This window comes from Aspergillus melleus, assembly GCF_016097325.1.
Source record: "Aspergillus melleus strain CBS 546.65 chromosome Unknown contig5, whole genome shotgun sequence".
Taxonomy (NCBI): domain Eukaryota; kingdom Fungi; phylum Ascomycota; class Eurotiomycetes; order Eurotiales; family Aspergillaceae; genus Aspergillus; species Aspergillus melleus.
This window is the reverse complement of record NW_025763374.1, coordinates 2,904,612-2,917,454: the sequence shown is the minus strand read 5'-3', so window position 1 is coordinate 2,917,454 and position 12,843 is coordinate 2,904,612. Positions and strand designations below refer to the sequence as shown.

The 12,843-nt window shown below is 50.3% G+C and overlaps 6 protein-coding genes across 6 annotated transcripts; 4 read left to right on the top strand and 2 right to left on the bottom strand.

Annotated features, from left to right (window-relative positions):
• Window positions 1–412: 412 nt before the first annotated feature.
• Window positions 413–1,953, top strand: URG1_2 (Uracil-regulated protein 1; the record flags this gene model as incomplete). The annotated part of the gene is made up of 5 exons (XM_046091090.1): window positions 413–472; window positions 532–1,488; window positions 1,568–1,712; window positions 1,761–1,897; window positions 1,948–1,953. 5 exons carry the CDS (start codon window positions 413–415, stop codon window positions 1,951–1,953), a joined length of 1,305 nt encoding a protein of 434 aa, XP_045947067.1.
• A 371-nt stretch (window positions 1,954–2,324) lies between these two features.
• LDX57_009363 (tyrosine-protein phosphatase) lies at window positions 2,325–3,376 on the bottom strand (the record flags this gene model as incomplete). Its single annotated transcript, XM_046091089.1, has 3 exons — window positions 2,325–2,472; window positions 2,586–2,893; window positions 2,987–3,376. The coding sequence occupies 3 exons, from the start codon at window positions 3,374–3,376 to the stop codon at window positions 2,325–2,327; spliced, it is 846 nt and encodes a 281-aa protein (XP_045947066.1).
• A 1,063-nt stretch (window positions 3,377–4,439) lies between these two features.
• Window positions 4,440–5,695, bottom strand: LDX57_009362 (uncharacterized protein; the record flags this gene model as incomplete). Its single annotated transcript, XM_046091088.1, has 2 exons — window positions 4,440–4,540; window positions 4,591–5,695. 2 exons carry the CDS (start codon window positions 5,693–5,695, stop codon window positions 4,440–4,442), a joined length of 1,206 nt encoding a protein of 401 aa, XP_045947065.1.
• Window positions 5,696–7,840: 2,145 nt separating this feature from the next.
• LDX57_009361 (formate/nitrite transporter family protein) lies at window positions 7,841–8,921 on the top strand (the record flags this gene model as incomplete). The annotated part of the gene is made up of 4 exons (XM_046091087.1): window positions 7,841–8,113; window positions 8,164–8,284; window positions 8,353–8,709; window positions 8,764–8,921. 4 exons carry the CDS (start codon window positions 7,841–7,843, stop codon window positions 8,919–8,921), a joined length of 909 nt encoding a protein of 302 aa, XP_045947064.1.
• A 912-nt stretch (window positions 8,922–9,833) lies between these two features.
• LDX57_009360 (uncharacterized protein) lies at window positions 9,834–10,814 on the top strand (the record flags this gene model as incomplete). The annotated part of the gene is made up of 4 exons (XM_046091086.1): window positions 9,834–10,002; window positions 10,059–10,084; window positions 10,131–10,416; window positions 10,465–10,814. 4 exons carry the CDS (start codon window positions 9,834–9,836, stop codon window positions 10,812–10,814), a joined length of 831 nt encoding a protein of 276 aa, XP_045947063.1.
• A 287-nt stretch (window positions 10,815–11,101) lies between these two features.
• LDX57_009359 (uncharacterized protein) lies at window positions 11,102–11,560 on the top strand (the record flags this gene model as incomplete). The annotated part of the gene is made up of 1 exon (XM_046091085.1): window positions 11,102–11,560. One exon carries the CDS (start codon window positions 11,102–11,104, stop codon window positions 11,558–11,560), a length of 459 nt encoding a protein of 152 aa, XP_045947062.1.
• Window positions 11,561–12,843: the final 1,283 nt, after the last annotated feature.

Here is a 12,843-nt window from a genome sequence, read left to right as displayed (position 1 = left end):
CAGCCAAGCAGAGATAAGATAAGATTAGATGAGATACCACCGAAGATAAGCCAAGATAACCCGCACCGCAGCTCTTATCTCCCCTCATTCGACCGCAGTAGCTTTATCTACCAAGGATCTCCTCCCCGTGTTGCTTATGTTGCACTGGCACAGCCGATAGCTCGCCAGCTAATCTCCGGACTACACTAGGGCACGATGACAGCTGATAGGTGTCCGGCGCATCCGCAACCTCCGTCCAGATTGCACGCAAGGCTTATCACTCTGTCTGCTAATTTGGATGAGACCGACCGTAGGGACGTTTAGGTATATAATACAGATGTCCATCAAGTAGAAAAGAGTAGTTCTGTGTTACTTCATCTTGTGCACTCGTATTCTATCGTCTACTCCCACTCTATCCTCCCCAAACCTCAAAATGACAGGCACAACAAACCCGACCAAGTCGGTAATGGAGCACTATTCCAACCGCATCGTCGTATGCCATCCACACATCTCCCTTTCCTCCTCAACCCAACTAGCTACTAACATTCCCAGCTCACAACCTACCCCAACCAAAGCGTCGCGAACCCGATCCCCCTAAACTGGGGCGCCTCGACACCGGCCTCACGCGGACCTGTCATCGTCTCGCGATCCAAAAGCACCATCAGCAAACGCAACGCGATCGGCGCTCACGGCGGCAGCTACGCGATCTACGGTGCGCTGGCCATCGCCTCGGGGGCACTTGATCCAGACTTTCGACCGAACTTCCTCAACACGCAGCCGACGTTCAACTTCCCCGCGCAGGCCGCATGGGGCGATAAGACCAAGATCGTCTCCATGGACCCCTTCGGCCACGATATCGTCAAACACTATTCCTCCCACATCGAGTCGGGCTTGGACGTGCGGCCAACCATCGCCGTGACGCGGGCTACAATGCGTGTCTCCGAGATCAGCGAAGCTATTAAGATCGGTCGACTCCCGATCGACGGGAATATCGTGTTGAACGGGCAGGGCGACGTGCGAGTGACAAAGGTAGCCGTGGAGCCAGTCTGGTATCTACCGGGTGTGGCGGCGCGGTTTGGCGTTGACGAGGTGCTTCTTCGACGAGCCCTGTTCGAGCACACAGGTGGAAACTACCCCGAGCTTATCACCCGTCCGGATATGAAGGTGTTCTTGCCCCCAATTGGCGGACTGACGGTGTACATCTTCGGGCCACCGGAGAGGGTATCGGATCCGAATATTCGTCTGGCATTGCGGATTCATGATGAATGTAACGGGTCGGATGTGTTCCAGTCCGATATCTGTACGTGTCGACCGTATCTTGTATTTGGGATCGAGGAAGCGATCAAGGAGGCGCAGAACGGCGGCTCAGGGGTGGTGATATACTTCCGGAAAGAAGGGCGCGCGTTGGGTGAGGTGGTTAAGTATTTGGTTTATAACTCGCGAAAACGAGGTGGTGATACGGCGGATCAGTATTTCCAGCGCACGGAGAATATTGCTGGCACGAAGGATGTAAGGCCCCTTCCTCCCCTCCTTTCCGTTCCCTGTCCTTTCAGGACAATTTCGGTCAGACATATCTAATGAGGATTAGATGCGATTCCAAGCCCTCATGCCAGACATCTTGCATTGGTTGGGCATTACGAAGGTGGATCGCATGCTCTCCATGTCGAATATGAAGCACGATGCTATTGTGGAGCAGGGAATCCCCATCCTGGAGAGAATTCCGATCCCTGATGGTGAGTTGTATATGATTCATATTTGGAATGGTACTGACGCGCCAGTAGAAATGATTCCCGAGGATTCGAGGGTAGAGATTGACGCAAAGATTCATTCGGGGTACTTCACGACCGGGAAGCAGTTTACCGAGGAGGACTTGAAACAAGTCAAGGGTCGTGGATGGGATGCGTGGGAGGATATTACTGTGAGTATCTCTGTCGTTGTAGGAGATCCGGGTGGCTAACTGTACTCTAGCACTAGAAACACTCTTAGTGTGGAGAAGGAAAACAATTGAGCGGAATGATTATTGATTTGCATGAATGTGTACTTGATACAAATTTGAACCTAGATCCTTATCTTATGACTGCAAATATAGCCGCGTGACTGATGCTCTGCGGGTCGTGCCAACTCGTTCCAATCTCCATTCTATTGGCCCAACATACCAGAGTGGACTTTCGCTATTTCTGACATCTAGGTTCTCTGGACGTTATAATTGGCTGGCTCACTTGACCTATGTGTGCGAGAGGGTCCAGGGGAGCTAAATGTAGATCGAAGCTCATCTTCGTGTTTCCATCGGATAGAGAATTGTCTCGAAAGGATGGCAAGTACTTCAATCCGTGACAACTAACCACTCAAAATGAGATCCCGCTCTTCTCAAGAAGATTCCCCCTAATGGCTTCAATATCACCCTCGTCCAACCCACAACAGCTCCTCACATACCCCTCGACGCTACCGTACCTCCGCCTCATGAACCCCAATGTATCTGTCAACCTCAATGCTCTATATAAGTCAGCCCTGCTCATAGCGCGAGTTTCAGAAAACAATCTCGCCTCAGCTCCCAGACCCAAAAGGAAGAAAGAAAGAAAGAAAGAAAGGAGCAAAATGATACGTACCTAACGCTCAAGATGTTCTCCACCTCCCCCACTCCAAACAGCCCCGGCTCCATCCTGAGCACAATCCCCCTCAAAGCAGGCCGCCAGTCCGCCAATCCCTGATCCGACAAACAGTAATCCAGCTCAATCGTCGCGTCATCCACGCCTACAAGAGCCAGTATCACTGCCGACAGGATCCCCGTTCTGTCTCGTCCCAAGGTACAGTGGAATAGACATCCGGAGGAGCCATTGTCACGGATATCCTGCAGTACGGGACGGAATGCGAGACCGCCGGAGGTTAGGATATCGCGGTATTTTTTTCGGAAGCCCTGGTGATATTCAGTTGTTATAATTCTGCTACCGCATTGCAACGCACGATGAAGAAAGAGAGGAGGGGAGGATGTGGGTTGGGCGAAGCATACAGTCTCCCCCATTGCATAGCTCTTGATCCTAGATCTTGAACTACCATGTCGAGCAAACACAGGCACCGCTACCCTCCGTATACCGTTTACCTGTTTGACCCGCAACGAAGGGTCAAGGGCCTCGGCTTCTCCTTTGGAGCGAAGATCAAAGATCGTCTTGATACCTAGACTTCGTAGAGCTTGTGCTCCGGCGGGCGTGATGGTGCCTGGCTGAGCGCTACGGAAGACCTTTCCTCGTTTGATGCGACCAAAACGGGTTGGTAGACCGCCGAGGTCACGTAGATTATGCACACCGGGCACATTGAGGAGGCGGGATGATGAGGGGGATGGGTAGTCGAGGAGCTTATTGGGAAGGAGGAGATCTAGTTTGGAAGTGACGGATGGTTTCATAATGAGCTTAGTTGGGAGGAAGTATCTTGAGTGGGATTTGTCATACCAGGGCTTGTATCTCTGAGGATGCAATTCGGTTGATATATATTATATAGTATCCCAAAGTACTCATAGTATCCCGAAAGAGGTCACGTAGCACATACCCCGGGCTCAAAACCTGTCAGGAACCGGTTGGATGCGCCACATACGTGTATGTGTAGCAGGTAGCTGTCTATTTAGGTAGGATATGAACACAGGATCCCGAAGCTACCATTTGATTAATATAGCATCTACCTCGGTTCCCTATGGATAAGTACTGCTAAGAAGTACAATCCTCCATCTTCTATCCCGAAAAACGAATCCACACAGATGCTCTGAGCTCCCTGGAGAACCAAGAAATAGAGAAAAGCCCATCACTTCCCAGCACACAAATGATTTCAGTAAAGAAGAAAGAGCATAGAAACTAGAAAACAACAACCCCAGAAGAAGGCGATCTCGCGAAGTACCCAGAGGGATGCCATATTGTTGAGGTGGAGGTAGATGTATGTTGCTGAGATGTTGGGTATGATTCGGCGAGAATCACAAATAGTTCGTGCGAGATTCTTGGAGGGACCTGGGAGGTGTATATTGAGCCGTATGGCTGTCTGTAGAGGTATGAGGGATGGTTTTCTTTTTTCTTTCTCTTTATGTATCTTTCTTGTTCTATTAGGGGCTCGGGCCTGCAGGAAGGGAAGAAGAGCGCCAGAAAATTTCTCTGTCAATCTTCCCGGGAAATCAGTCAATTAAAGTATCGGGGAACGGTTCCCAGAGGGCTGAGAGATGTCATAAGTTGACTTTTCGGGGTCAAGAAAACCCTGGAACCTTGGGTGATGAGGTATTTTCCAGGAGTCAAAAGAGCCTGGTTCCATGAAAAACCAACTGTCATTACTTGTTCCTAGTTAGTGTTTTGCCTGGAAGGCACGAGCACAGGCTTTGAGGCACAGAAGTTTCTAGGCTATATGACGTGTGTTGGAAGAACTGGATGCATCTTATATACAGCAATAGTGGCATTGAATATTCAACTGCAGAAATCATAACGGAAATTTCATTTAGACGACAGTTTCACAGTCGACTTGAAAGCCGTTTCCACGTCGATTAGTCGGAAGCCTGGCGCCCTACCTAGGATGATCATGTTTTTCAGAAGTGCTGTTCATATTAGCATGTGTGCACATGTACGATTCTGTAGCTATACTCACAGTGGAAGAATTCTTCGACATTTAAAGTGAAATCGCCGTTGCTGGATTTACCTGGATTTTCCTCATCGCGGCCATGAAATTTCTTAATAGGCACCATATCCTCGCTCTGCGCATCCACATCCATCACGGAACGATCGACCCTAGGATGGGATACTTCGGAGGTAGCGACACCCGAGCCAGACGCATAGACACACGAAGGACCGTCCAGCGCCAACCCCTTCTCTTCCAAATACCCCTGGACATCATGACAGTCCAGCCATATACCATGCAGCCCCAGTGCCTTTAGCAGAGTATCTCTATCGTCAATCGACGCGTCCACCATATCATCCTTTGCACCCGAATGCGGCAATATGCTCAGTATCCTCCTCGGTAGTCGCATATTCTCAGGATAAACCGGCTCCCCGTTCAGTCGCCGGGGGTAATGCGTGCCCGCGCCCCCGATACAGTAGAACGGCGCGGCGGCAATATCCAGCGATTCATGGGACCCCGAACGAACGAGACATTGCAGATAAGGGCGCATTTTGTCGCTGTACCGGATGCAGGGAACGAGTCTGAATACTCGGTAGAACTCCTGGGGGTTGGCGTTGGGATCGACGAAGATGCGCCAGGTGTATTCGAGGCAGTAGCGCTGCAGGCGCCTTGAGAAGTCGGTTTCGTGGAAACTGTGCGTTTGTGTACTGCTTCCGGACAGGGGCTTTTCGATCTGTCGTAAATGGTACGAGTATAGAGAGTGGGTGAATCGGACGGGGCGCTGCTTGTCGTGGGATATTGTTGGGTGACGAGATCTTGGGTCTTGTTGCTCGTCGGGACTGATCATGTAGCCGAATGTGAATGGGTCGAGGGCGCTGGTTGTTGTTGTTGCGGTGGGATAGAATGGGTTGCTTCGTTCGTGTTGAGTGTGCTCGGTGTGGACCCAATTGCGGTCTCCAATCTCAGCTCCATGCTGAACCTGAGTGATCGTCTCATTGAGCTTTTCAAAGAGGTACGGATGGGTTACGTGAAGGTCTGATTGGATAGCCATCTCGTGGAAGTCGGAGAGGGAGGCAGATATCCGATCAACGGTGTCTTGCAGCTCGGAGACCCGGTTCTTCATGTCTCGGAACATTGTTTCTTTTTTCTGTCGGTATGTTCGTTGTGCGTGCCGAACTTGAGTGCGACGATCCTTGTTCTATTTAGCGTCTTGCTGGCTCATTATAGTCTCATCTAATACAGCAAGGACGTACATACATGAGACGCTGCCTCTGTCGCTGGTGACATCCTCGGCCTCCCACGCTTACTCACGCGATTAGAAGTAGCAACTGTAGATGCCGATCGAGTGGAAACAAAGCTTTCACAACTTTGATTCCCTAACTGCGGATCCTGCCCAGCTTGAGCCTCGATATTTGACAAAATGCGCCCCGGCACATAATAACGCGCCGAGAGGGTCTTTGCCAAATCATGATCGACCATGGTGGCTAGGCTAGGGGTTCGGCGATCCTTTTGACAATTGAGCAAATACCGACAGACTGTACAGAGAGACAAAGATATAAGATGAGAATATCATCGGTGGGGGACAACCCATGGTGGGGGGCATATAAGATGTCAGACCAGCGCCAAAAGATCCCTCGGCTCATCCGGTCTGATCAGATAATCATCCTCGGCTGTGCGCAGATAGGTCAATCTCTTCAGCGAAAGCACGTCACGGGAACTTTTGATCTAATTAAAGTGTTAGTTTAGGAGTGGCGAACCTGGAATGTTACTGGTCTAATTTTCCAAACAAAATATCCTGCCTTTAGCCGACATTTTACCTGTCGACGGCAATGTTTTTATAGATCTCGGCACCTGAGATAAGACGTTCTTCCACAGAGTTCGAGACCACGTACATCCGGTTTTAGTGCCAAGTGATGATGGAGACGGCTCTGCAGATATTGAATGAGGGGAAGCTAGCATCAATAAAACATGTGAAGTCCAATTGTGGATGTGCAGTCGCATTGACTCAGAAGCTATCGGTTCAACCAGATGACCGAAAGAACGAGACAAATCAAACAGGCGGCTGATATGATCATGATGTAGAGCGCTCATTAGGCCGACACGTCGAACCTATTTGGTTCAATCCTAAATGCAAGAAGTTTATCTAAAAGCACACGCCAATCTATAGCATGGTTGTGCATGCTGCCAAGACGAACGAGGTCAGCACTCCAGGACAAGTCGGCCACAGGGGTGGATTCAGTGCCTAACTACGTAGGATTGGACCTGGAAGCCAACCTGGTGTGACGATCCATATGGCGATCATTAGTTCGAGTCTTCCGACCGAAGATCAATTCCAGCTTACTTATCCCCGGGGGGATGCTACACATCGGCATGCCGAACGGCTTGGCTGTACTACACATGACGTAGGAGTTTACCTAGGAACGTTGGAATCATCGTTGGCGATTTTAGCAGCGGTCAGGTTTAAAGCCCATCTTTTCTCGAACGAGTATCAGTTGTCGCATTAAAATTTCCTGTCCAACCCTGTAGGGCCAGATCAACTTGGTTACTGCGGCTGCGGCAGTCGGCACAATTTCCCTCGCGAGTGAGGGGAGTCGATCAGGGCATGGCCAATGTCCTTCCTCTTGAGATGATACCTAACCTAGTGCTTCCTCAAGGCAATGCATGGAGTACGTCGTCGCAATGACCGTCACCAATGAGCAATGCTCAATGACGAACCACCCAACGGTTCGTTCAGCCATACCCAAGACAAGCTCTCACCGACAACGCCATCTGCGTGACGGGGTACATGATAATACATGGATCGACCGCATGTGATATGAGATTATGACTTCAGCACTCCGCCCAATCTTCCCAATATTCAAGTGATCGGCCTGGATCTACTCTGACGAGAGATACAGCATGAACTAGCATACTGCCGTACCACCCCTAGACAATAATCCCACAGTCAGGCCCTTATCCCTAGCTCGGCATTGGATGCTGATTGCCCAGGTTGAAGCACTTCCGCGGACAGAGTCTCCACGATAACAGCAGATGCAATGACTCGCCCATTCCTGGAGCTAAAGGAATGTCTGTCGATCCGCGATAAGCAGGCTCCCTTGCTGATTGGCCACCCTGGGACGCTTGGCGATCATTGTCCAGATCTTGGCGCTCAAGGTTGAGTATATCATCTTATATTATCTCATCACGGAGATTGGCACTTCATATAATACTTATTCTTCCTGGTACACCCTGTGTTGGTCTCTCCGTCGTCTACCGTCACTGCTCATTTATTCCCACGACCATGGACGCCTACACTCCCGCGGAAGTGGCCGAGCTGGTCTCCCGCGCAGGAGCCACCAAAGGTAATATGCGCCTTGATAAAGTATTTTTCAGCGCTTTCTCCGCCGGTTGTCTACTTGCCTTCGCATGTGGTACGGTGTTGAGTACCAACACTGCGTCGTGGTACCAGGAGAATGCCCCAGGACTCATCCGGACCATCGGGGCATTGGTCTTCCCGTATGGGCTCGTCATAATCGTCTTGACAGGAGCGGATCTATGCACGGGTTCTTTTATGGTTCGTTTCGTAACCCAATTTATGTCATGAACATCGCTAATCCGTTGCAGTATACCACAGTAGCCGCTCTTCAACGCCGAATCTCCTGGCTCAAAATGCTCCTACATTGGTTCGTCACTTTCTGGGGAAACCTCGCTGGGTCATTATTCATCGTTGCTATCATCTTCGGCTGTATGTATTTCGCCCTGTATATCAATCCCAGCTCACTTCTCTGCATGCTGACACCAATTCTAACGCAGACGGAAACGCCTTCTCCGCCGAACCCTACAAATCCCAAGTCATCACCATGGCCAACAAAAAGCAACTCACCCCGGACTTTCACATGATCTTCCTCCGGGGCATCGGCTGTAACTGGCTAGTATGTCTAGGCTGCTTCCTCGGCCTCCAAGGAAGAGAACTATCTTCTAAGATCATCGGAATCTGGCTGCCCATCTTCGCCTTTGTATCGCTAGGATTCGACCACGTCGTTGCCAACATGACTTTCATTCCGATGGCGATCTGGTTGAAGGCTCCTGAGTTGACTGTGGGGCTGTATATCTGGAAAGGGATAATTCCGACCCTTCTAGGGAACATTGTGGGTGGTGGATTGTTTGTTGGTGAGTACCGTCTCGTGCTGGGGTGGACGATGGATATGCTAATGCGAGACTCAGCGACATATTACTGGTATATGTACCTGCTCAAAGACGAGACCATCGCGCTTACTGGTCTTCGGAAGGGACAGGATAAGTCCGAAGTGAGCAGCTTCGCTCCAAGGGGGAAAGAAGACCTGGAGGCCTCTGGGGGTAGTAGTAGTGGGGAGGGTCGATAGTTGATTGTCTCCGGTGATTGTCTAGATTTTGATATCCTTGATTCTTGCAGATAATATCAACAGACCATGAGAGTCAGCTTGCCATTCTACTCAAAATTGCTTCTACGTCAATCTTAAACGTTTCAAGGACCACTAAAAACAGGCCCGGTGCGATGAATATGACCCACGGTAACCGACGACGCTGAGGCAGTGAAATTTGCACGACAGACGGCCAAATCAGCGGCAATACTTGTGAACTGCGGATGCTTCCCTGGCCCTCTCGCTGGTTTTTAAACTGCTTCCGGCTCAGCGCATGACTGTTATGTTCCAAGTGCAACGCTGAATATGGATATGGGCTTTATCTGCCATGATATACTTCCCCTTCCCCCCCCCCCCTTTTTTCTTTTCTTTTTTTTTTCCCTCGCTTTCTCACTCATTACAATCAATTAAAAGCTGATATTAGATAGCCGAAACTATCGTTGATGTTTGAACGATGATTTGAGCTGCCTAGCCGATGAGATTATATAATTCTATGTTCAACTCATTTTGAAAGCGTGACCATAAGAGATCCGGACATTAAACTGTCCCATACATTCATTACATCACGATGGAACATACAATCTAACCTCTGAGACCCATCAATGTGTGCGAAATCCTCGAAAATACTGTCTTGACTCCATATGAAATTGTCTCCATCCGATGTCGGGAAGAGTAGGAATGGGGCCCCGCCAAATCCCAAGCGGCAAGTTTCTCCGCCAATCTAAGAAATTACGGAGTAACGTTCACCGGCGCTTCAAGGATTTCTACATGAGAATTTTTTTTATTGACTAGTAATAGTGGCAATATCTTCAGTGTCTGCCTTGCACATATTCTCAGATTCTGATCTGACCTTTGATGGCGATTGTTGTCCGACACTCCTAGAAAGCTCTTACAATGATCCAGGTCCCTAGCGCAACAGCCGAACACGCGTCCGATGGCATCGCAGCCGAGAAGGATGAGGCGCTGGAGGTGGTGAGCGACGAGGCGCGGGAAATTGATCCGGCTGTAGAAAAGCGTGTGCTGCGCAAGATTGATTTGTTCTTTATGCCGGCGATGTTGATCGGTAAGCTTTCGCTGATTCTACTCGACCATGGTACCCAATTGCTAACCGGTAAATAGGGTATGGATTTGTATACTGGGATAAGGTTAGCTGCGTTCTCTTAGATCTCATCAACTTGTCTAACTGGTTAGGCTATTCTGGGAAGTGCATCTTTATTCGGGATGACGACCGATCTGGCCCTGATAGTGGTGGATAACTCCACCTCGCCGCCTTCCAAAGATACATCGCGTCTCAGCTGGGCAACCTCGATCTTTTACTTCGGTATGCTAGCGGGTCTGTACCCGATGACGTTCATTCTCCAGCGATTCCAAATCCGATATGTCTTCGGACCGATTGTTATGCTGTGGGCCATCACATGTGCGGCTACTGCAGGCGTGACAACCTGGCAGGGCCTGTTTGTTCAGCGGTTTTTCCTCGGTACGAAACAAACCCCAAACTGGGCGGGACATGTCTAACGAGGAGTAGGATTCGTTGAAAGCGTCGTGCCAACTGGTTTCATGACCATCGTCAGCGGGTACTATACCCAGCAAGAGCAAGCCATGCGTCAGGCGTGGTGGTTCTCCGGCACCGGATGGTTCACCATCATTGGAGGAGCGCTGAACTACGCATTCGGGCAGATCACCTCGGGCTCGTTGACGCGATGGCAATACATTTACATTTTTGCGGGAGCCTTGACCTTCCTCTTCGGTCTTTGGTGCTGCATGATGCCCAACTCGCCCGTTTCCGCCTGGTTCTTGACCCCAGAAGAGCGCGTGGTAGCCGTCGAACGACTCCGAAAGGGCCAAACAGGAGTCCGCTGCCAGCAGATCAAATAGGATCAGATCAAAGAGGCTTTCTTGGACGTGAAGGTCTACCTTGTAGCGATCATGATGGCCGCTGCGTACGTCTTTCCTCTCACCTTTGCCCAACTGCTTCCCGTCCTAACAATCATAGATATACCATCAACGGCGCCATCTCCGGCTTCGGCCCCCTCATCGTGTCGACCTTCGGCTTCGACACCCTCGATTCTATCCTCTTTCAATTCCCCGTCGGCGCCGTCTGCGTCATCTTCATCCCCCTCTGCGGGTACATCTCGTCCCGCATCCCCAACACCCGTATCCCAATGCTCATCGCCTGTTGTCTCCCCGTCATCGCCGGCTGCATTATGATCTGGAAATCCACCTGGGGCTATCAACCCGCCACGCCGGTAGCCGGGTACGCAATCACGGGCTTCTTCGGACCCGTCGTCAGCCTGATCATCACGCTGGGCGCCAGCAACGTAGCCGGCGCCACGAAGAAGACCATCATGGCGGCGACGGTGTTCGTGGCCTACACGGTGGGTAACATCATCGGGCCGCAGCTGGTGAATAGCAAGACGGTCGATCAGCATTATCCGGAGCTATGGCAGGGGCTGATCATTTGCTATTGTATCACCATTGCGGCGGCGACGGCGTTGTATGTGGTGCTGTGGAGGGAGAATCGGAGGAGGGATGCGATGGATGTGGATGAGAGTTTGAGGGATAAGTTGGCATTTCAGGATTTGACGGATAAGCAGAATCCGTTTTTCAGGTATGTCTTGTGAGGGGTGCGTGGTTGGGGTTGGGTTGTGTCATACCGACGGTATAGCCTAAGAAATAGGTGCCTGAGGCGGGAGCTCCTAAACCAACGCCATTAAAAGTTCTTTCTTTGTTTTTCCAGTCGCCGACCCTGAACCTCGTTCGGAAATAAAATCAGTCCATACGTTTCCTTCTTGATCTTGGTAGTCGCAGTGGCTTTGCCCCATAGGAAGCATGTGAAAATGGGACCTCTTCCTACCCCAGACTGCCCAACAGTGTCACAAATTACGTGCGTCTTCCATGCTTGTTACACATGAAAAAGCCCAATACCAGATCAAATTAAACCCTCAATAGGCCAGACACCCATCAATAGCTCGACCATCCCTATTGTTCCGTCTATTGAGTTGCTAGTCAAATAAGAGTTGTACATATTGTGGAAGCCTGGATGTCTGAGACTATCTGCCATGCATTGTACCATTTTCGAACCCCCACCGTATAGGCTCAGTCCAGAAAGCTGGAGGCCTCATTTCCCTCTACAGCCATTCTCTGGATCCTCTAAACTAGTTGGATTGAACCGTCCAATCATAACACTAGCTATGCCTGCATCGACCAACCCATGAATGCCTGGGACATCCGGCCGAAGACATGCCAAGGATGTCATGGGAGAGAAGCAAACAAAGAATCGATTGACCGGTCTTTACCGTGTTGGTCACTGGACCACAACTTGTGCGGGGATCTAATCATACAGAGATTGAGAGAATTCTTTGAATGAAGCATACACAGTACTTGGTTATCTAGTAAATCCCTCAAATAAACCCACAAACGCAAACATGCCAATCAAGTCAACGTACAGCTAGTGCGCCATATGGAGATCCCCCCTCCCCAGGTGTCAGAAAGTGTCATACTGTCACTGTACCTTCCCTGGACAAAATCCCTGCTTCCCTCGTTACTGTGTTGGGATAGTACGAGGCTGAGGCAGGGGTGTGTTGCATCGGTGTTTGCTATTCTAGGCACCGGGATGGGTACGGTGTGGGTGATTGGAGGTGGGGAGAGGGGTAGGCGAGGAAGTTGGGCGGAAATTGACCCATTTCTCGGGTAACCCATGGATAGTCTGATGTTAATGAAACAGGGATTATGGTCTAGGCCTGCGGATATGGCCAGCATACCATGAAATATCAGCATTTACGGACTAGAGATAGACTCAATCTATCGTATTTCTACTGGCTGTTATTATCACGGATCAGACGACGCACACACGGGCATAGGTGCCGTCACTATGGCCGTGCTCATGTTTGCGACACCGTAGTAT